General features: G+C 49.2%; 1 protein-coding gene across 1 annotated transcript in view; it reads right to left on the bottom strand.

Moving 5' to 3' along the window:
* The window catches only part of LOC119978809 (acyl-coenzyme A synthetase ACSM3, mitochondrial-like), a 51,671-nt gene that overhangs the window by 11,048 nt on the left and 16,282 nt on the right, over positions 1–24,341 (bottom strand). Inside the window, exons 6-9 of the mRNA XM_038820687.1 lie at positions 23,450–23,529; positions 17,237–17,360; positions 10,380–10,460; positions 3,079–3,180 (exon numbers count right to left, since the gene is read on the bottom strand). Coding sequence (XP_038676615.1) covers positions 3,079–3,180; positions 10,380–10,460; positions 17,237–17,360; positions 23,450–23,529 — 387 coding nt within the window. The remainder of the gene's footprint in view (positions 1–3,078; positions 3,181–10,379; positions 10,461–17,236; positions 17,361–23,449; positions 23,530–24,341) is intronic.

Below are 24,341 nucleotides of genomic sequence, written 5' to 3'. Positions count from 1 at the left end.
TTTGGGCCCCATTTCTAAGGAAGGATGTGCTGGCCTTGGAAAGGGTCCAGAGGAGGTTCACAAGAATAATCCCTGGAATGTAGAACTTGTCGTATGAGGAACGTTTGAGGACTCTGGGTTTGTACTCGTTGGAGTTTAGAAGGATGAGAGGGGATCTTATTGAAACTTAGAAGATACTGCGAGGCGTTGATAGAGTGGACGTGGAGAGGATGTTTCCACTTGTAGGGAAAACTAGAACCAGAGGACACCATCTCAGACTAAAGGGACGATCCTTTAAAACAGAGATGAGGAGGAATTTCTTCAGCCAGAGGGTGGTGAATCTGTGGAACTCTTTGCTGCAGAAGGCTGTGGAGGCCAATTCACTGAGTGTCTTTAAGTCAGAGATAGATAGGTTCTTGATTAATAAGGGGATCAGGGGTTATGGGGAGAAGGCAGGAGAATGGGGATGAGAAAATATCAGCCATGATTGAATGGTGGAGCAGACTCGATGGGCCAAGTGGCCTAATTCTGATCCTATGTCTTATGGTTTGTCATGTATGGACGATCTGTCTGGTCTGTAAGCAGAACAATAGTTTTCACTGTACCTCGGTGCATGTGGCAATAAATCTAAATACCAGAAAGCTATTTGAAACATGGTAACCTAGGGCAGACCTGTACAAAATTTGGATGCTTTCTTAAGCCTAGTCCTTACCACCATGACCTTAATGCCGAACCTTATTGTATTCTACGAAGAACAGAGTTTAAGTAATGACTGGACTGATGCTCTTCTCCTGGTAGTGCCCAGGAGCAGAGGGCTGAATATACTCTGGGGCTTCATTTAAATAATGGAGAAATCACACCTTTGGCCAGAGATGTCAGGACAGAAATAGACGGTGAACATTCTTGGCCACTGTTACTGTATAGCTTCAGGCACCGCTCAAACCCCATCGGAGAGTAATGAGAATGGTTTTGTTGCTGCAGGTAATGTGGTAATCAGATGTCTGTTTGAAGATGCAAAATGTACTGCATGGCAGGTTTTCAACCCAAAGAAAGCCCAGGAATTTTGCTGACTATATTTTTTAGAGCCTAGGAAAATGATTTCTAGCTGCTTTGTGACCCTTGGGCACTGTGAAACGTAGCTTGTAGGAAAGTGGTTTAAATTCTCAATGGTGTTTTCCAACACAAGTGTTCATGTGTCTAATAAGCTCCTAGCCTGGAGTATTCACCAAGCTTGCATTTGAGAAATCCATTGCACTGGCTTTTTTTTTGAAATACTGCAGATTTACTGTAATAATAAAAAGGTTTGTCTGTAACCAGCATCTCATTTTACTAGAAAGGATTTTCAGGTCTGACAGACCATGCTGTGCTGTACTGTCAGTGGGGATTCCCTGCAATGCTCATTCTTAAGAAATCCATATCACACTTGGAAGGAATTGTGTTGCATCCGTCAATCAGCCAAGTGATGTTATTCAAAACAAAAAGGGTGTCTTTGGCCCCTCTGGGCTCGCACAATCCTGATTGTTAATCATGTAAGAAAGCTCAAATCAATGCTACAATGAAGGTAGATAGTTTTTGTTAATGCCCCTAACTGTAACCAAGGCAACTCCCCAGAAGCATGGCAACAGATTCGGCCTGAGCAGTGTTTGCACTTGCAGCCTGAGTTTTGGTGGTTGTAGGGACTTCTCACGTCCTACACTATTTCATGTTGAAATGCTGGATTTGAACCCCTTCAAATTTTCATGCCTTTCAATCAAAAGTAATTTAACTGGACAGGTAGTAAGTTACTTGAGTACTTTTGCATTTTTTCCCTCTTTCGTTGTGTTTTGTTTTTTCAAATCAGTTACAGCAAAGTGTTCCGGCCATTTGCTTTGCCGCCCATTGGGGCATTTCTATGGCAGCGTTCTCGATTTGATTTTTGGACCAGAAATGGGACAGGCATTAGTGTCCCAAAGGAACTGCAAAAATAAATTGAGAGGGGTATGGTGGGATAATAAATGTAAAAGAAAATATAACTGAGAACACAATGGGGCTGGAGGTTGACAGATCTCTAGGGATAGAGATAGGTTCTGCCTTTTGCCTCTATATAGATACTGATAGCAAAACTTATCATGCAGGTGGAAAGAGAAAGTACTTGCTGGGAGGGAACTATTTGCAGTGTCAACTAGCATGGGTTAGAGTCAGGAAATCTGTGTGGTCAGCAGTTTAATGGGAATGGGGTTAAGAGAATGGATAAAGTGATCTTGGATAGGACATGGGGAGTTAAATTTAGAAAAATTGCCCAAACCGGTTTGGGAGAAACCTCGGACGAGGATTGGCAAAGGAAAAGAGGGAACACAACAGAGGCAGCTGAATGAATCACCCCAATTAGTGTAGATGATTGGAATAAAGCACTAATTTGCAATGTTTGACCTGAAATGTATGGCGGTAACAGGTTACCGTACCTTACCTGACCTGATTAGGTCATTGCACATCTTGCAGGACTGTGCCCAAATCCACTGAATAGAGTCCATTTACAGTGATGGCTGGCCACCTCCCATGCACCGTGAACAGTTTATCTGGGTATTTAGTGATGGTCAAGAATTCAAAACTTTTTCTGCAGCATTTGTTCTACCCGAAAGACAATCATCCCGGGGCTCCCCCCACGCCTTGGCAAAGTATCTTTTAGCTCCCCGTTTACAGGTGACCAACATTCACCTTCCCTTTTAAAGTTTCCCAGCAAACACACAAAAAAGTACATGAATCAAGAGAACGGGAGTCAGCCCACATTTTAAAAATCAGGCTGGTGTCAAAGGTTCTGCTGTGGTCAGCACGTGGTTGGGCATTCACTAAATATACCTGGTCAGTGACCTAACAGGAAAATATTTGCTACTGTACTAGGAAGAATGTTTCCTGTCTCTTTGTTTTAGGAGTCCAAAAGTAAAACGATTTGGGTAAATCTCATGGTTGTTTCTATGCATATTTCACCACTAAATAAATAGCATCGCTGAGTCAAAAAAAAACAGATTCAGCAATGAACACAAAGCACGTTAGATAAAATAATTATAAATTGTGATAATTAAGAAATATTTCAGCAAAGTATTTGAAATAGGATTACTGTACAATGTATCCAGAAAAGAGGCTGAATGGTCTAACAGGCTTCAGTTGAATGGCAATTTCACCTTCCACTCCAGGAGGAACCACATTGCATTTCTCATCAATAATCTGAAATGAGAATAATGAGAATTCTAAAACTGTGCGAGTTACAGCAGAAACTATCTAGGGGTTCTATTTCTAGGGCTCTCAATAAAATGCTTTCAGATTGGTCACTTAGTAGAAATGCCTTGGTTCAACGTGTAACGTGTTACCAGTTTCCTGGCGGAATGCTCAAATTTTAAGAAGACCTTTGCCTCTTCTCGCCAGGCTGCCGTCTCCTGTACGTGTCTGCTGGCGCATCAGCACCACAATGGACTCCTTCAATTTCAAGTTAAAAAGGCGTTCCTGCACCAATGACATCATTGAGCTGTGTGATGCACTATCAATTACGTCGAGACGAGAGTAGAGAATAATCGAGGCTTTATTACGCAGAAATGTGGAGCCTCCCGTAGCTGCTGCCGAAATGGCTGCAGCTCGGAGAGCTCACACATTTATACTCCGCCTACTGGGCGGAGCCAGCAGGCAGGGATCTACCCCTGTACCTGTAGTACAGGGGCCTTACCGTAATACCCTCGTATGCAGTATATAATACAACAGTGGTGACTACCGCATTCACCCTCTGTTTAAACAAAAGAGTCCAGCGGGAGTGGTGGAAATTATTTACATACAGGTTGTTGCAATTTACATACACGTTGTTAAAAAATTTCAAAAGAGTCTACAAATTTAGACGATCGGATGCCTTGATCCGCCGTTGTGAGCGCCGCAGGTGTGGTGTTGATGCCGCCGTTGGTTCGGTCGTCGGTGACTCCGGGAGCGTGTCAACTTCATCTTCATCCACGGGTGGGACCAAGGGGAGGGTGGATCGTCCTGGAGTCCGTGAACCTGTGGCGGGGTGCACCGGGGGAAGGGAGGGTGGTGCCGGGGCACAGGGGGGTGGGGGGGGGGGGGGGGTGCGGGGACCCAGCTGGTGCCAGGTCCCGAAGGGAGACTGTGTGTCTTGGCGGCCGTCGGGGTACGCCACGTAGGCGTGCTGCGGGTTCGCGTGGAGTAGATCTACCCTCTCAACCAACGGGTCCGCCTTGTGTAGCCGCACGTGCTTACAGAGGAGAACGGGTCTTGGAGCCACCAGCCATGTTGGGAGCGAAACCCCGGAGGTGGACTTCCTAGGGAAGGCAAAGAGACGTTCATGGGAAGTTTCGTTAGTCGCGGTGCACAGGAGTGACCGAATGGAGTGAAGGGCGTCGGGGAGGACCTCCTGCCAGCGGGAGATTTCTGGACCGTAGGGCCAGCTGGACGGCATTCCAGACTGTCCCATTTCCCCGCTCCACCTGCCCGTTTCCCTGGGGGTTGTAGCTGGTCGTCCTGCTCGAGGCAATGCCAGGTACTGGCGCAGCTCATCCCTCATAAATGAGGATCCCCGGTCGCTGTGGACGTAGGCGGGGGAATCGAACAGAGCGAAGATGGTGTTGAGGGCTTTGATGACGGTGGCAGACGTCATGTCAGGGCATGGGATGGCGAAGGGGAATCTCGAGTACTCGTCGACCACATTGAGGAAGTACGTGTTGCGGTCTGTGGAGGGGAAGAGCCCTTTGATGTCCACGCTGAGGCGTTCAAAGGGGTGGGAAGCCTTCACCAGGCGTGCACGATCTGGCCGGTAGAAGCGGTTTACACTCCGCGCAGACCTGGCAGTCTCTGGTGATAGCCCTGACTTTCTCGATGGAGTAGGGCAGATTGCGGGCCTTAATGAAGTGATAAAAGCAGGTGACCCCTGGGTGACAGGGTCGTCGTGCAGGGTGCGGAGTCGGTCCACTTGTGCGCTGGCACATGTAACTCGGGATAGGGCATTGGGGGGCTCGTTGAGCTTACCGGGGAAAAATCTCGTAGTTGTAGGCGGAGAGCACGATCCTCCACCTCAAGATTTTATCATTTTTGATCTTGCCCCGCCCGCTGTGTTGTAAACATGAAGGCAACCGACCGTTTGTCAGTGAGGAGAGTGAATCTCCTGCTGGCCAGGTAATGCCTCCAATGTCGCACAGCTTCGACGAGGGCTTGGGCCTCCTTTTCGACAGAGGAATGCCGAATTTCGGAGACATGGAGGGTGCGGGAAAAGAATGCCACGGGCCTGCCTGTCTGGTTGAGTGTGGCGGCCAGAGCGACGTCTGAAGCATCGTTCTCCACTTGGAATGGTAACATCTCGTCGACCGCGTGCATCACGGCCTTGGCATTGTCGGCCTTGATACGGTTGAAGGCCTGGTGAGCCTCGGCCATCAGTGGGAAAGCGGTGGATTGAATGAGTGGGCGGGCCTTGTCCGCATAGTTTGGGCGTAGTACGAAAAGAACCCCAGGCATCGTTTGAGGGCCTTGGGACAGTGGTGGGGGGGGGGTTCCATGAGGGGGTGCGTGCGATCGGGGTCGGGCCCTAGAACTCCGTTCTGGACCACATAGCCGAGGATGGCTAATCGGTCCGTGCTGAGCACACACTTCTCCTTGTTGTAGGTCAGGTTAAGGAGTTTGGCGGTGTGGAGGAATTTGGAAAGGTTAGCATCGTGGTCCTGCTGGTCGTGGCCGCAGATGGTGACATTGTCCAGGTACGGGAAAGTGGCTGGCAGCCCGTACCGGTCAACCATTTGGTCCATCTCCCGTTGGAAGACCGAGATCCCGTTAGTGACACCGAAAGGGACCCTAAGGAAATGGTAAAGGCGGCCGTCCGCTTCAAATGCGGTGTACGGGCGGTCCGCCTTGCGAATGGGGAGCTGGTGGTAGGCAGATTTCAGGTCTACTGTCGAGAAGACCTGGTACTGCGCAATCTGATTGACCATATCAGATATGCGAGGGAGGGGGTACGCGTCGAACTGCGTGTACTGACTGATGGTCTGACTGTCGTCAACAACCATCCTGTTTTTCGCCCCAGTTTTTACCACTACCACGGGCTCTCCAGGGGCTGTTGTGGCCTCTATAATGCCTTCCCGTAGCAGCTGCTGGACCTCAGACCTGATGAAGGTCCTGTCCTGGGCGCTGTACCGTCTGCTCCTGGTGGCGACGGGTTTGCAATCCGGGGTGAGGTTCACAAACAGGGAAGGTGGGTCGACCTTAAGGGTCGTGAGGCTGCAGACAGTAAGGGGTGGTAGGGGCCCGCCAAATTTCAAGGTTAGGCTCTGGAGGTTGCACTGGAAGTCCAGACCGAGTAGCAAGGCAGCGCAGAGGTTGGGGAGGACGTAGAGGCGGAAGCCGCTGAACTCTACACTCTGGATGGTGAGGGTGGCAGTGCAGTACCCCAGGATCACCACGGAGTGTGATCCGGAGGCCAGGGAGATTCTGTGGTTGGTGAGGTGGACCGTGAGGGAGCAGCGCCTTACCGTATTGGGGTGGATGAGCTCTCAGTGATCCCGAAGTCCAGAAGGCAGGAAACCTTGTTTGTGCCAGTCGATCTTCACGGTCGTCGACGCGGTCGCGAGGTTGTGCGGTCGTGTCTGGTCGAGCGTAACGGAGGCCAGGCGTGGCTGGTCGGTGGCGGTTGCTGCCGATGAGCAGCCCGATGCGGTGTCCGACGAGCAGGGATCCTGAGGCAGTAGAAGATGGCCGCACGTGTGAGGCAAGATGGCGAGCAAGATGGCAGCGTCCACAGGCCGCACGTGTTGTGAGGGGAGCAAGATGGCAGCGCCCGGTGGTCTCATATCGGAGGCGCCGGGGCAATGGCGGCGACCGAGCAGGCCTGGCACACAGCAGCAAAAATATCCTTTCTTACCGCAGGCCTTGCAGAGCGTGCTCCGTGCCAGGCAGCGTTGTTAGAGGTACTTTGACTGTCCGTAGAAGTAGCACTTGGGTCCCCCAGGGTTGTGGATGCCACGCAGCGCAGGCCTGGAGTTGGCTGGGGTCGGTCGCTGATGGGGTGCACAGTAGGGCGTTTGCTGGTGGGGGTCCACGATGTCCAGGAGGGGTGGGCCGCACGATCAGGCGCATACGCTTGAATATTGCGCGAGGCGACCGTGAGCGAGAGCTCTAGTTTCTTGGTCGCCGCGTGGTCGAGGGTAGCTCCTTCTGAGAGTCGCTGGCGGATGTAGACTGACTCTATGCCTGTAATGAACGCGTCTCTGAGTAGCAAGTCCGAATGTTCAGAGGCCGAAACGGCCTGGCAATCGCAGTCTCTCACCAGGATGTGCAGGGCACGCCAGAAATCCTCCAAAGACTCACCGGGGAGTTGATGCCGCGTGGAGAGGAGGTGCCTGGCGTAGATTTTGTTGGTCTGCTGCGTGTAGTTCTCTTTCAGTAGCACCATGGCCTCAGCGTTAGTCGGCACGTCCCAGATGAGGGGGAAGATGTCCGAGCTCAGGCACGTGTAGAGGATCTGGAGCTTCTGTGCCTCTGAGGGTGGTTCAGTCACAGATCCTATGTATGCCTCGGAGCAAGCTAGCCAATGTGCGAAGGCCGACTTGGCGTTGTCTGCTCGAGGGTGCAGCTGCAGGCGATCAGGCTTGATGCGGAGATCCATCGTTTTAAAATCTCTGCGTAATAAATTGATGCACTATCAATTGTGACGAGACGAGAGTAGAGAGTAATCGAGGCTTTATTACACAGAGATGTGGAGCCTCCCGCAGCTGCTGCCGAAATGGCTGCAGCTCGGAGAGCTCACACATTTATACTCCGCCTACTGGGCGGAGCCAGCAGGCAGGGATCTACCCCCGTACCTGTAGTACAGGGGCCTTATCGTAATACCCTCATATGCAGTATATAATACAGCAGTGGTGACTACCACACTGTGAATTTTCCGTGTGAAATAACCTCTGCCTGCCTTCGGTGAGGGTCCCATCCCATATGCAAACAGAGGCAAGTCCAGGAGGGAACTTTAGTGGCCACAGCGGAACCCAGAACAAGAGGCGTAAAGAAGCATATTTTATTGCAAAGCAAACTATATACACAGTACACCAAAGGTCCCAGCCGGAACCACTCTCAGTTCCCATCTGGGCTGGGGTTTTTGAGAGTCCATTACTCCTTGATGGGCCCCCGCCCCTCAGCGGGTAAACTCGTATTCTACAAGGCTCACAGGGAATTGGTCTGTCCCCGTAGGCCATTGGTCACCTTAACTCTCTGTCCATATTGTTCCCTGCACCAGGCAGGCATGGGTGACAGCGACCCTGTAGACTCTCTCTTTGTACTCCGCACCTAAAGTTTAGTTTGTTCATGCCAGCTTGGCCCACTGGTCGTAGTCTCATCTCTGAATTAGGAAGTTGTGCATTTTTCAAGGATTTGAGTAAACAATCTAGTGTGGCACTTCAGTGCAGTGCCGAAGGAGTGCTGCAGTATTTTAGAAAGCGCAATGAGGGTGCAGGTCTTGTAAACCTGGTGAGCAAAAACAATTTTTAATGGAAGCAGTGCCAGTCACACAGATTTATGTCAATTAGCAAAAGAGCCAGAGCTTACATGAGGAACCTTATTTTTTAATGTGATCTAGACAGGTTTTTTCGAAGTGGGGGTCGCAACCCCGTGGGTGAGTGTAAAAAGGGCCAAGGTGTACCCTGAAATTAACAGGAGTATCCCAACCACTGGGCAGGATCAACAGGATGTCAAACAGAAAGAAAATGGCTTTTGTGACAGGAGATATGAGAGAATGTTTGACCCAGGAGTGAGAACAGAGTGGACTGGTGGGCGAACAGACATCCCAACTGCAAGCCAGACGGTTAGCTGTAATTTGGAGTCATCATATGGACAAGACTGAAGCAGAGTAAAGGGACATCTGATCATCACCAATCAATCTGATTCTTCACTGGACTGAAGTCTTTCAATCAACTCACCATAACGGAGTAGCTTTTTAGGATCACCCACCAAGAGACTCAGTGCCCGTTTCTGTAGAGAAGTTAGCACAAACACCCCACCCTGCAAGCCCTCCACATATACACACTCTCCCTCGGTCCTCCCATTGGAAGGAGCTTTTGGGAAGCCAAACAGCAGATTGGAGAGTTTACTCATCTGTTGAAAATGTGTTGAGGGACAATAGGCATTGGAGAAATCTTTCTGCCTGAGTGTCGATCCTCACCTGCAGCAAACTAGATTAACTTGCATTTACTAGATTAAACCCGGCACAGAACAATCCCACTCAGACTCTTTCACAACAGAGACCGATGGAAAATCCTTCAAACTCTACGGGGACTCACTTTGTTTGTCCATCTATCCTCCCCCTTCGTCAAAAACAAACAAACCTTGCATTGTTGAGTGAAAAAATTCTTGGTATCAGTCCTAAAAGCAGCCTTTGTCCGACTCCATTTAATTTCCAGTAATATTCTGGATTCATCTTTCCCAACCATGTATTAGCATAATTCATCTTCCCTGCGAGATTATCTTTAAGATGAAAGGCTATCACTCCTACTTTTCTGCAGTCTTTCCTGTGTTAATCGTGGCTCAGTGGGAAAGTCTCTTGTCTGTACATCAGACAGATGTGGGTTCACCTCCACATCTGGCCGAACACCCCAGTGTAGCACTTCAGGGCTGCTGCCCTATTAGAAATGCTGGGTTCCAGCCCCATGTTAAATGGAAGCTCTGCCTCTCATGTGGATGTAAAAGATTCCATGGGACTACTTTGCATAAGTGCAGGGAATTATCCCTGATGTCCTGACTAATATTTATCCCTCAATTCAACATCACGCAAATAAAAGAGTATCTGATCTTTATCGCATTTCTGTTTGTGGGAGCTTGCTATGCATAAATTGGCATGACAGCATGTGGTGATATGCATGTACACATCAATGTCCATAGTTGTCTATCAGTGCACAGAGTTATTGGTACGACCTCCGACCAGCAGGTGGCATTAGAAATCTATCACGTGGCTCGAGACAGCCGTCAGTTGGTAGTAAGTCGTACAAGAGGATAGTCACAGAGTAGCTCCAGGAGAATTTACTGAATTCATTTAGTAGTCATCGTCTGTTTATAATTTGTTAGTTATCTTTCCACGTGTTTGTTAATAAGTAATCTTCCTCGTTAAACAACTATATGTTCTGTATACATCATTAAAAAGGTTATATCAGAGACCACAACACAGCAGTGACATGTACTTCACTGGCTGCAAACTACTTTGTACTCGTGCAGTGGCGAAGGTGCTAGCAAAATGCAAAACTTGTTTATTTTTTTCTATAATTCAAGCACTTTGAGTATCTCTCTACTTTCAGAGAGTCAAGAGTTTTACAGCACAGAAAGAGGCCCTTCGGTCCATCATGTCTGTACCGGCCATCAGGAATCATTAATGGCAATTTTAAAGATATCAAAAAGGCAGTGCTCACCTGCACATTATATGCTGGAGATGGCTTCCCCATTGAACCAGGTTTAATTTTCATGCCTTTGAATGTTGCACAGACCAAGGCCTAAATGGTAATTATGGAAAAGAGCAAAGACAATTATAATCACAATGTGTTAAGAGTGTAAAGCAACATAAAGCAAGAATTAAATATACTCCAGGTACATAATAATAATCCTTATTGTCACAAGTAGGCTTACATTAACACTGCAATGAAGTCACTGTGAAAAGCCCCTAGTCGCCACATTCTGGCGCCTGTTCGGGTAAACAGAGGGAGAATTCAGAATGTCCAATTCACCTAACAGCACGTCTTACGGGACTTGTGGGAGGAAACCCATGCAGAACGTGTAGATTCCGCATAGATAGTGACCCAATCCGGGAATTGAACCTGGGACCCTCACACTGTGAAGCAACTGTGCTAACCACCGTGCTACTGTGCCGCCCCATAAGGTACATCTTAGTTAACCACTGCATTTGGAATGTATCTTCAGCTTTCAGTGGAGGGACTGATATCAATAAACCCCATGGAACTGTTCTCTTTGTGGATTTTTTTGCTCCGAGCCTTGGCCTAAATGTCAGCAGATCTACAGCTGCACCAATCACAGCTCAGGATTAGCACAAACCTATGGAGAACTTGGGCTGAATGTGCCCGAGATGATTGTACAGAATAAGACCACCCATAAATTGATACAAAACCAGAACTCAGAACTCAGAAATCATAACAGTTGTTAGTGAAATAAAAAAGAAAAAAATATCACATGCCTCGGGAGCATACATCTGTCGTACATCGCCTGCCTATTCAGCGATGCCCCCATCCATGAATTCATTTTTTAAAAAGACTTCAAAATATGGAAAAGTGTCCCATTTCCTCAGCATAGATACCTAGCACTTTAATGTGTGAAGTAAAAAGAAATCTATGTAGTAGAGGCACTTGGGTGGGATTTTCTGGCTTTTCCCACTGGTGGGATCTTCTGGTCCTGCCGAAGGTGACCCCCCCTCCCCAAAACTGCCGTGGGGAGTTCCCCGGCAGTGGGGTGGGCGAACCACACAAAACGCAGTAGACATTGGAAGGACTGGAAAATCTGGGGTTGTGGATGGCTTTCCTGCCCATATGCCAATTGTGACCCTCATCCTGCCACCGCTGGCACTCCACCTCATGAGGAGAACTCAAAATGTAACTCCAAGGTGGGGTCCCTCGTACAAAGATACTTAGTACCTAATCAAAGGGCATGGGTATGTGTGGGTGGGGGTGCACTGAAAGCCACCCCTTTGCTCTTGCCTCTGACAGCCTGCACCCCCTTCCCCACAACCCCTAACCCCACTCTGCCCTCATTCAGGTTTCTGGCCACTCTGTTGGCTCCGCTTCACGTGCTATTGAGGAAGGACCAGGAATAGTTCTGGGGTGATTCACAGGACAAACCTTTGTGTATAGTTAAAATAAATTAATGTTCACTTTTTGTCTGCTTCCTCAAGATACTAAACCCGACCTGTTGCCTGTCCTGGTAGGCTTTTGAGAGGGTGGGTTGGCTCCCCTTTGGCCTACCCAGCTAAGGAACCTTGGCGTCACAACGGATTTATCTGAGTTTAGTCTGCCTCGCGTACTGAACCACTTGATCAAGAGTGAGATTGTCTTTGGTCTGGTGCTTCTACTCTTCAGAAGCACCGAAAATAGGAGCAGGAGGCCCTTCAAGCCTGCCCTAAAATCCAATATGGTCATGGCTGATCCTCTAACTCATATTCCTTACTCCCACATTCTCCCCTTACCCCTTGGTGTCTTTAGAGTCTAGAAATGTATCTACTTCCTTCTTAAATATATTCAGTGACTTGGCCTCCACAGCCTTATGTGAAAGAGAATTCCGCAGGTTCACCATCCTCTGTGTGAAGATGTTTCTCCTTATCTCAGTCCTAACTGGCCTACCCGATATCCCTTGTTCGACACCTGCCAGCCAGAGGAAACATTATTTGTCCAGTCTCGTTGGATTTTTAGACATTTCAATGAGATCCCGTCTCATTCTTCTGATCCTCAGAAAATAACCCTGGCAGATACCCCTCCAAACGAGTTGTCAACATCTTTGCATCAGCATTCAACAGAGAAATAGGCCGATTTGACCCACACTCCATGGGATCGATATTTTTTTTTCCAGACGAAGGAGATTAATGCCTGTGCCTGTGTGTCCGGTAACACCCCTCCAAAACAGAGAATAACAGGTGTGACCCCCAACACAGTCGTGGACTGCCGCACTCATATCACTATCACAGAACTATTTAATCTCTTGTTCTCTCCTTGTCTCCATCCTAAAGGCAAAAGCTGCCTGATAAAAATTCATGAAAATAGTGGATTTTCACAGCCGTAACATCACTCTGTTCCAATGTGTACATCATTAAAAAATACTGCACATTTTTAATAGGTGTAAAACCACAGTCACTGTTGTAACAATAAAAATTCTCAGAGTAAATTTAGTCAGCCACTTAAACAATTAAAATTTTAAATAATATGATTTTTGGATAATGAAGAATTACTATTTCTTTGACACAGCAAGGAAAGCAATGAGAAATTTTGACAATGAAGTGAAGGGACTAAGAAACACCATTGATCAACACATTATAATTTGCAGAAATTTAAAAAGAAACTTTTGAAGGTTAATCTATCTAAAAATGTTCGGAGCTGCTTGTATTTCATCAGCAACCTGGAATTGGATTTAACAAATGCAGAACAATTATTGACAACATCTGCTGTTTTGTTATAAGAGGCTATTTCCCATCTGAGGTAATCAGAAGTAATGTGTAATGAGAAGTAATTATGTTCAAATTGATTCCTTCTTAAGGTACAACAGTTAAATTTCACACCAGGATAGAACAACTTCAATTTCTCTGTGGCAAATGTAATTGTAAAAGTAATAATGTAAGAATTATATGAAGCTCTGAATGACTAGATAAGTGCAATACAATTACATGAAGAGGTAAGACAGTATGGCTATGAACCGACTTAAATTGTAGTTTTCCCAACCCGTCAAAATGGTTAAATAGCAGACTAACAATTCTCATAAAATCTGATTGTCGGGGAATTTTAGGCAATGACAGCGAGAACAAGCTGATTCAACGTTTCCAAAAGTTTTTTAATTTAAAAAACATATACCTGGAGTATTAAATCCTTTGGATCACCTGTACTCTCCTGGATGGTTCAAATCTCAGTTTTACAGTATTATTTGTGTAGAGTCACAGGGTGGATATGGGGAGAGGGGAAGGGGCTTCTGCTGCTGAGCTGTATACAGTGTCACCAGCCCCGATTTTAATTTGGAGCAGGCGTGGGTAAAGGCAGACCGCAAAACCCGACAGAGGCGGCACGTGCTCCAAGCAATTTTAACTCCCGGGGCTCGTCTGTACAGCCCCTGACAAGGACACTGTGCAAAACCGGTTCAAAGCAGTAGCCAGTACTTCAGCCCGAGTGTTAGGGAAGGTGGATGGATTTGATGGTATAGGGGTGAGGGTAGTCCCACTAAGATGAAGAGGAGTAACACACAAAGGAGTACTCAATGAATGGCAAGACATTAGGAAACTAAGAAGAACAGAGGGATCTTGTGGTTCTTGACCAGAGATCCCTGAAGGTGGCAGGACAGGTTAATAGGGTTGTTAAGACATACGGTTCACTTGCCATTATCAATCGTGGCATAGATTATAAGACCAGGGTGGTTATGTTTCAGCTCTACAGGACTTTGGTTAGGCCACAGCTTGGGTACTGTGTGCACTTCTGGTCACTGCACTATAGGAAAATTGTGATTGCACTAGAGAATGCAGAGGAGACTCACCAGAATGTTATCGAGGATCGAGCACTTTAGCTATGAAGAGAATCTGGATAAACCTGTGTTGTTTTCTTTGGGGCAGAGACGGCACCTGATTGAGGTGTATAAGATTATAAGGGGCATGGTCAGGGTGGAGAGAAAGCAGCTGTTCCTCTTAGTTGAAGGGTCAATAACAGGGGGTCACAATTTTAAGGTGAAAGGCAAGAGGTTTAGAGGGGATCTGAGGAAAGTTATTTTCACCGGAGGGTGGAGGGAATCTGGAGTGCACGGCCTGGGAGGGTCGTTGAGGCTGGAAACCTCACAATCTTTAAAAAGTTCTTGGGTGAAAAGTTCTTGAAAATTCAGAACATTCAAGGCTATGGGCCAAGTGCAGATTAGAGTAGTTTTTTTTTTGCTGATGAAGGCTTTATGGGCTCGTGGTAGCGGACACTGCGCGGGCCTGGCACACTGCGGCGAAGTACCCCTTTTTGCCGCAAGCCTTGCAAATGGCAGTGCGGGCCGGGCAGCATTGGCAGGGGTGCTTCTGCTGGCCGCAGAAGTAACATCGGGGACCCCCGGGGTGGGCGGGTTGGTGTGTGGTGCAGGCATACTGGCTGGGTAAAGCCCCGGCTGGGGCGGCCGTCTGTGGGGTCCACGAGGGATTGGAAGGGTGGGCCGCGCGGCCGGAGGGGTAAGCCTGAGCATTACGTGAGGCGATCGTCATGGAGAGTGCTAGCTTTTTAGTCTCAGCTAGGTCGAGCGTGGCCCCTTCCAGCAGTCTTTGGCGTATGAGGTCCGACCCAATCCCCGTTACTAACGCATCACGCATAAGAAGGTTGGAGCTTTCGGTGGCCGTAACGGCCTGACAGTCACAGTCCTGGACAAGTAGGATTAGGGCCCACCAGAAGTCTTCTATGGACTCACCAGGGAGTTGAGAGCGAGTGGCGAGTACGTGCCTGGCGATGAGTGTGTTCATAGAAGATAGAACATAGAACAGTACAGCACAGAACAGGCCCTTCGGCCCTCAATGTTGTGCCGAGCCATGATCACCCTACTCAAACCCACATATCCACCCTATACCCGTAACCCAACAACCCCCCCCTTAACCTTACTTTTTTTTAATTAGGACACTACGGGCAATTTAGCATGGCCAATCCACCTAACCCGCACATCTTTGGACTGTGGGAGGAAACCGGAGCACCCGGAGGAAACCCACGCACACACGGGGAGGACGTGCAGACTCCACACAGACAGTGACCCAGCCGGGAATCGAACCTGGGACCCTGGAGCTGTGAAGCATTTATGCTAACCACCATGCTACCCTGCTGCTGTTCGTTTTTTGTGCGTAGTTTTCTTTGAGGAGCGCCGTGGCGTCTGCGTAGTTTGGGGTGTCCTGGATCAGTGGAAACATGTTGGAGCTCAACCTTGAGTACAGGATCTGTATCTTCTGAGCCTCTGTCGGAGGGGTGGCCGCTGAGTTGGCATAGGCCTCGAAGCAAGCTAGCCAGTGATTAAAGTCCTTTTTGGCATTGCTTGATTGCGGATCCAGCTGCAGGCGATCTGGTTTGATTCAGAGGTCCATCTTTTAGAAAGTTTTACTGCAATAAATTGATGCACGATCAATTGTACAAAGATTAAGGTTGGATACAACTGTGGCTTTATTGCAGTAAGATGTGTGGCCTCCCACAGCAGCTGGCGAAATGGTTGCCAAATAGAGGACATGCATATTTATACTCCTCCTACTGGGCGGAGCCAGCAGGCAGGGGCTACCGGCGAACCTGTAGTAGAGGTCCTACCTTACATCACCTGATACAGGTGTAACAGTGGTTTAACACAGGGCTGAAGGACCTCTTCTGTACTTATGATTCTATGGTACTAAGATGCGTTTCAAAGGGATGATGTGGTCAACCATGACAAAGGCTGCACAGAGGTCCGGGTGGGCTCGGAGGCTTCATGTACCATGCTCACAAACATAAAAAAATGTCACTCATGACTTTGGTTAGGGCTGTTTCAGTGCCTTCACAGGGTAGGGAACAATTAGAGGAGATTCAAACATGCTGTAGGATAGATGGACTCAGATTTGGGCGTCAACTACACATTCAAGGAGTTTAGAAAAAAGAGGGAAGTCGGAAATGGGGCAATAACTTGGAAGGGGCAAGAGCTTCTTGAGGAAGTAAGGAGTGTTGTTTTGAAAGGGAAGAGCACAGTTCTTGAAAGAAAAGGAACCATTTACAATGTCAGTTAGAATGGAGGCCGGAAGACTATTTCGTGAAACTGGTGTCCAGGGAGCAGACAGTCTCAGGGAGATGGGTTTGGAGTGGACTGATAGGGAATTGGAAGAGAAACTAGAGATTTTTGTGTAGATTTAAGGCTAAGGCGGGAAGGAGGTTTGGTCGGTGCATAAGGGGAGAAATGGAAAAAGATTTGCATTTATATAGCGCATTTTGTGGGCTCGGGACATCTCAACATGTTTTACAGACATCGAAGTAATCTCAAAGTGCATCCACTGTTGTACGAAATGCGGGAGCGAATTTTGCACAGAACAAACGTAAATGCAATAATTACCAGTTAGTCTGTTTGTGAGGGATAAATGTTGACCGGAACACCAGGGGTAACTCACCTGATATTCTTCAAAGTAGTGGCACCCTAAATCCACCCAAGCAGGCAGATGGGGGCCACATCTCACCTGAAAGAAGCCTCACAGCATCCCTTAACACCGCACTGCAATGTCAGCCCTGATGATGGTGCTTAAGCCCTGGAGTGGCTCTGAACCCAGAAGGTTATGATACTGACACAAGTGTGCTGCAAACGTGTCACGGCTGACAATGGAAGGCAGGAAGATAGCTGAATAGATTCCAAACACAAAATAAATCCATATGTTATTCACAGTTTGGGGTGAAGATGGAGAGAGCAGGGGAAATGGGCTGAAGGAAATGGTTGGCCATGGAGAAAAGCTCAAGGTTATGTCTGCTCTTGTTTCTTCAGGTTCAAGATTTACCTTCCAAAGTTATTTTCTTCCTTCATTAAAGGAACAAAACCTGTTTCTCAAGTTTGAAGTACTTACAGTCTCAGTTTGGCCATATCCTTCATAGATGTCTAAGCCGGTCTGTTGTTTCCATTTCGCCATCACCTCGGGGTTAATGGGCTCACCACCACTCACACAGCGCTTGAGGCTTTTGAATCTGTAACTAAATTGAAAAAAGTGTCAGCATCAATCTCATTGTTTCTTTAGATACAAGTTCTCAATCTATCATGCCGAGGGAAAAATATTGGGCAGGATTTTCCGCTTCGGAGACTAGGAGCAGTGGTGGGCGGGAACGTTGGCACAGTTTCTGCTGGCTGGTGGGACGGGATGGGTTGGGTTGCTACACCTGATCGTTTGCTTGTCATCTCATGGTGTTTGCACAAGCAAGCAACATGTGGCTGGGTGGGATGGAACTTGTCCGCCCCGCCATTATCTCATCGGGTGGCATTTCCGGGCACCTTATTTACACAGCTCCTGTGGGCGCATTCACTCTGTGTCCAGCCCAAAACCTGTCATGACAAACACCAGAATGGCCCCCAGGAGAGATCAAACATGTGAACCCAAGTTCAGCAACAGGGGACAGCAACACTTCTCCAGGTGGTGAGAACCAGCGGGAAGTTTTCTATGCGGGTGGCAGGAACCCACTGCACTGGCAATGCCAGGGTGGTCAGTGCCTGCACTCCTCAGAAAGGACCGCTCTCGGTGGCTGCCGGTGACAGGAATGTGCTGGGTAGTCACACATCGGGTGGCTCTCCTCCGTAAAACAAGAAAATAGGCAATTTCGACCGAATTTAGCCCGCAAATTGGACTAAAACATCCCCTCACACTCAACTATAATATAATATAACAAGGGGGCACAATTTTAAGGTGAAAGGCAAGAGGTTTAGAGCAAAATGGCAGAAGCAGCAGCTCAAGAGGCCACATGGACACCAGAAACAGCAGCAAAGGACAGAAATAGCGAGCAAGCAGGTCAGCGGACCCATGAGGTGAGGGATCCCTGGCCGCCCCCCCCCCCAAGAGAGGGATACCAACGACCCGAAAAACGAGCCCCCCTCTTCTGCCAAGCGATGGATGGAAAATGCTCCTCACCAGGGAACTGAAAGCAACGAGGGACGACATCAAGGCCGAGATAAAGACGGCAGCCACGGTGGCGGAGGTGCTAACTGCCATGCAGATGGCACCCGATGGCATGGGAAAGAGTTGGGAGGCCCAGGGGAGCTAGATAGGGGAACTGGAAAAGGCAGCGACGGACCAGAGTAATCGAATCGCGCCCCTGGAGGCTGAAATCAAGAGGTTGGTGGCGACCCAGGGGAGCCTGAAAGGGAAGGTCAAGGTTCAAGAAAATTGGATGGCAGAACATCTGAATAGTGGGCCTGCGAGAGGGAATCGAGGGCAGGGACCTGTCCGGCTACATGGCCCAAATACTGGGCAATATAGTGGGGAGGGACAGCTTCCCCAAGCCACCGGAGATCGACAGGGCTCACAGGTCGCTCCAACCAAAGCCCAAGGCGGGGGAGCAGCCAAGAGCAGTCATAGCCAAGCTGCACAAATACCAGAAATGGGAAAGGGTCCTTCAATGGGCCAGTCAGACAAAAGTTTGCAACTGGGAGGTACATAAAATCAGAGTCTCCCAGGACATTGGGGCAGACCTGGCAAAGCGCAGGGTGGAAATTAATCACGCAAAGTCGGCCTTGAATAGAAACAATATCAGATTGTTTCTGGGTAACGCATCAGGCAGGGAACATTATTTGACTGCCCTGCAGAGGCGGACGAGTTCGCTGTAAGAACGGTTTGGACAGACAGCAAGAGAGGCAGCGATGAGGAAAACACAGAAGAGACGAAAGAAAGAAATGGGCAATTTTGTGCGGGACAGGATCACCTCGCCATGAACAGGTGAACCAGCTGATAGGAAGGAGGGGGTGGAGGCAGCAGAGTGCAGGAGAGGTTGAGGAGGAGAAAGTAGGGACACCAGCAGAGCGGGTGTAGGAGGGGGTCGGACTGACCCTGAGAGCGGGGGGGCCACCATGCTAGCGGGAAAGCTAGCGCCAGGAGTATGAGTGAGGGGGGGGGGGCGCTGCATATCTCGCACCAGGGAGAGAGAGTCTGGGGATGGGGGGGGGGGGGAGAACAGGGCTTGATTCTCCGTTTATGAGGCAAAGTGCTGGCGCGAACGGAGAATCTACAGGTGGTTCACGACAGGAAAATCGGCACGAACCCCTCACCGATTCTGGTACTGGTGAGGGGCTAGCACCAGTGCCACATGAAACTCGCGACAAAAGCAGGTGGAGAATGGCCGGGACCCGGGCCGCCCCTGCGCAAGGCTGGCGACCTGACCGGTCGCATCGTAAACCATGGCGCCGGCCATACTCGGACCCGAACCCGCCAACCGTGACCTAAAGCCCATCCCCTGGCTACCCCCCACCAGTCCCTCCAGCCCTAGCAGAAGCCTCCCGGCCAGTGGACGGGTGTGGCGGCGCTGGACACGGTCTGCAGCTGGCACAGCGGGTTCCCGACTGCTGGGACCACACGTGTACCCAATCTTGTTTTTCCCAATTAAGCTGCAATTTAGCGTGGCCAATCCATCTAACCTGCACATTTTTGGGTTGTGGGGGTGAAACCCACGCAGACACGGAGAGAATGTGCAAACACCACATGGACAGTGACCGAGGGCCGTGATCGACCCTGGGTCCTCAGCGCCGTAGGCAGCAGTGCTAAACACTGCGCCACCGTGCCACACCATCAGCCTTCGGGATATCGGACCAGCCAGAACTATTCATGAGGAAAATGGCTTTGCTTCCTTAATTGCCCGCCAGAGAATCCTGTTTGGCTGGCAATCAGACTGGCTGGCAGACATGTCGGAATTTCTCCACCTGGGGAAGATCAAATTCGTTATCTGAGGATCAAAGGATGGCTTCCAGAAACATGGAGGCCATTGACCAACTTGTTCCAGGACCTGTTCAACGGCAACAGCCAATAGAATGAGGGGAGGGAGGGACGGGGGGGGTTGGTACCAGGGAGCCAATGGGACTGCAGGGAACAGACAGGGAAGAGAGGGGAAGGGTGGGGGAGGCTGGAAAACGGTCGATACAGTACTCAGGGGGCCTAGAATAAGGCCACACGAAACGGAACCCCAAAGAAATGCCGAAAATAGGATGGGGGTGGGGGGAGGAGAAGTGGGGTCAAGCCTATCGACAAAAGGGGGGGAAGGGAAGGGGTAAACATTGCACACATGTAACTAGAAGATAACTGTGATGCACTATCAATTACTACGAAGACAAGAGTAGTGAATAATCAAGGCTTTATTGAGCAAAGATGTGTGGCCTCCTGTAGCTGCTACCAGAATGGGAGCAGCTCCGGCGAGCACACACATTTATACTCCGCCTGCTGGGCGGAGCCAGCAGGCAGGGATTTCCCATGTACCTCTAGTACAGGAGTCTTACCGTACTACATATAATATACATCTAATACAGTTAGTGGTGACTACCACAAACTGCTCATTATATAATAAGCGACTGTTATAACCTTACAGGGACTCATCCAGCTGGGGATGATTGTTCCCAGTGCTGATTGGACTGTGAGTTAACCAGCACTAGTATAACAGGTCAGCTGCTGTAGCAGCGACAGAAAGGAATGAGAACCCAGAGATGTGTAACTGGGTCCTGTGTATCTGCTGCTGTCATGCTGAATAAACGTCTCTTTCTGATGAACTCTTCCGGCTCCCCTTTGCTGTTTACTTCAGCCACCCAGGAAAGAACTCTGAAGCAACAGAAGTGGGGGTTGGGGAAGGTGGATCGATTGAGGGAAATGTCTTGTATATTGTAACCAACACATATACCCTTGCTGAATGTGCGGTGTATAAAATGTAAGAACTTCAATAAAAATCTCATCCAGTGATGAGAAAGTTTGAATGAGCCCAACCATCTCCTCACTCCCTCTCAAGGCCATCAAGCGCTTGCAGGGTTACAGTCCACACATATCCCTCTTTGTTCTCACGGAGTCAGGCAAGGTCCTCATGTATCCACGGGGAGGAGGAGCATCGACTGGGCACTCCAGGTAATTCTGGGTTGTCCAGGCACTCCAAGTCTCCTCTGCCTGTGACCCCAGAAACTCCATCTGTCCCAGCAGAGGAGGGTTTACCTATCCCATAGCAGGAGACCTAATGCAGCCCAGTGCCCTCCAGGCCTCCCTCCACAGGACACCTGCCAAGGTCATCACAGACAACAGGATATAGCAGTTGGCAAACTGCCTCCAGCTGATGTCAGGGACACACTAGACACACAGTAAGAAAAACAAAGAACTTTCCAGAGGGCAAGAATGTGCAACATGAGTGAAATTGCCTAAATCCTTCAACTTGTATTTGAATCTTCTTCACATGTCCCATGTTCTTTCCATGGGTTTCCCGGCAGTGTGGGTGGTCACAATGGGAAATCCCATTGGCAGGAGCAGAGAATCCCGCTGCCGGCGAGCGCATGCCACCGAGGAACACATGGCCGGCAGAACAGAGAATCTCTTCCCCCAGGTATCTGCCGAATCAATTGTTTTTCAATTCATTCATGGGATGTGGGCATTGTTGGCTAGGCCAGCATTTGTTGCCCATCACTAATTGCCCCTGAGAAGGTGGTGGTGAGCCACCTTCTTGAACCACGGCAGTCGATATGGTGTAGGTACACCCACAGTGCTGTTAGGGAGGGAGTTCCAGTGACACTGAAGCAACGGCGATATATTTTCAAGTCAGGATGGTGAGTGGTTTGGAGGGGAACTTGCAGGTGGTGGGCTTTCCATGTGTTTACTGTCCTTGTCGTTCTAGATGGTAGTGATCATAGGTTTGGAAAGTGCTGACCAAGGAGTCTTGGTTAGTTCCTGTAGTGCATCTTGTAAATGGTACACGTGGCTGACACTGTGCATAGATGGTGGAGGGAGTGAATGTTTGTGGATGGGGTGCCAATGAAGTGGGCTGCTTTTCCTGGATGGTGTTATTCTTTGAGTGTTGTTGCAGCTGCACACATCCAGGCAAGTGGAGAGTCTTCCATCTCACTCCTGATTTGTATCTTGTAGATAGTGGACAGATGTTGTGGAGTCAGGAGGTGAGTTACTCTCTGCAGGATTCCTAGCCCCTGACCTGCTCTGGTAGCTGTGGTGATATGCATCACTGTAAATACACAAGGGGTTAATGTAAATACACTACAACTAAGTAAACACTAGAGGGAGCACCGGAGATGTCATGACATGCAGACATACAGCTAATGAACACATAGGACACGACCAATGGGCAGTCAAGACACGCAGAGGTGACACTACCACAAGGGGCAACCCATATAAAAGGACAGGGCACACATGCTCTTTCTCTTTCAACAGGCGACACTCAGAGAGAAGGACAGGGGCAGATCACTGTGTTTAGCTCACAGGGCTAATCGCTGGCTTTGAACAACAGACCAAGGCAAGCCAGCAGCACGGTTCGATTCCCGTAACAGCCTCCCCGAACAGGCGCCGGAATGTGGCGACTAGGGGCTTTTCACAGTAACTTCATTTGAAGCCTACTCGTGACAATAAGCGATTTTCATTTAATTTCATCAGAAGCATCACACCCACCGCGTGGCTTAGAGCAGACTGTTAGTTAGACTGAGTTACTATAGCAAGATTAGCAGGCGAGTCAAACTCATAGAAAACTGTGCTGATGGTTCAATAAATCACATTGAACTTACTTCAAAGGTGTGGAGTATCTTTTGGTCAAAGCTGCATCGTGTTGCAGCATATGTTATCCCAGAGTACATAACACATCAGTAGCCACAGTATTTATATGGCTCTTCAGTTTCTGGACATGTTAACTTCCAGGATGTTGATGGTGGGGGATTCAGCGATGGTAGAGCTATTGAATGCCAAGGGGTGACGGTTAGATCCACTTTTGTTGGATATGGTCATTGCCTGGAACTTGTGTGATTCAAATGCTACTTGCCAGCCCAAGCCTGAACATTGTCCAGGTCTTGCGGCATTTGGACTTGGGACTGCTTAAGTGTCTGAGGAGTTGTGAATGGTGCTAAACATAATCATGATGGAGGGAAGGTCATTGATGTAGCAGCTGAAGATGGTTGGGCCTTAGACACTAACTATGCCAAACCATGTGTGTGTTTGGGGGGGGGGTTGCTCCGAATGGCATTAAAGAGTCCTTTGCTTGAGTGCAGGCAACAGGGTGGGTTTGAATGGCTGCTATACTAGTTCAATGAATGGTAAAGAATGAGAAAGCTAATACTGTACCTACTGACATCACACTGTACAAGCATACGATATGCGGTCGGTGGAGAACAGAAGGTTGTTATTGGATACTTGGATAAAACCTAGCAGAACATTTAAAAATAAATGATTATCCAATTGCAATCATAAACATCAGTCTTCAAAGAATATCATGTCTCGGGCTGGAATGTTCTGGATACCAAAAGTAACCGGTCCACTGATCCTGGCCTGTAGGCCTTTTCAAAATACAGGGCGGAATTCTCCACAACGGCCGACGCTGTCGTGAAACCCGGAGTGTTTCACGACGGCGTCGGAGGCCGCTCCTCGCCCCCTATTCTCCCCTCCTGGGGGGCTAGGAGCGGCGTTCCGTAAATCTCAGCCGGTGGCGGCGCCTAATGACGTCAGCTGCGCATAGGCAGGTTGGCCGGCGGCAACCCGCGCATGCGCGGTTGCCGTCTTCCGCTCTGCTGCCCCGCAAGACGTGGCGGCTTGATCTTACGGGGCGGCGGAGGGGAAAGAGTGCGTCCCTTGGAGACGCCGGCCCGACGATCGGTGGGCACCGATCGTGGGCCACTCCCCTCCCGAGCACGGCCGTGGTGCTCGATCCCCTCTCCGCCCCCACAGGCCCCAAACTCACTTTTTGCGCCATGTTCACGCCGGCAGCGACCAGGTGTGGTAGCCTCCGGCGTGAACAGGTCGGGAACAGCAGGCCGCTCGGCTCATCCGGGCTGTGAAAAACGGCGACACACAATTTTTGGGGGGGGGGGGGGGTGGGAGAATCGCGGGTGGTGCCAGAGAGGTCCTCCCATGATTCTCCCACCCGGCCTGGGCAGTGGAGAATCGCACCCACAATTTTTTAAAGTAACAAATGAAATTCACTACAAACTTCCTGCCAGAGTATCAGAATTGTCACTCT

This window comes from Scyliorhinus canicula, chromosome 15 (assembly GCF_902713615.1).
Source record: "Scyliorhinus canicula chromosome 15, sScyCan1.1, whole genome shotgun sequence".
NCBI lineage: Eukaryota > Metazoa > Chordata > Chondrichthyes > Carcharhiniformes > Scyliorhinidae > Scyliorhinus > Scyliorhinus canicula.
The sequence above is the reverse complement of the archived record's forward strand: the minus strand, read 5'-3'. Positions and strand labels throughout refer to the sequence as shown.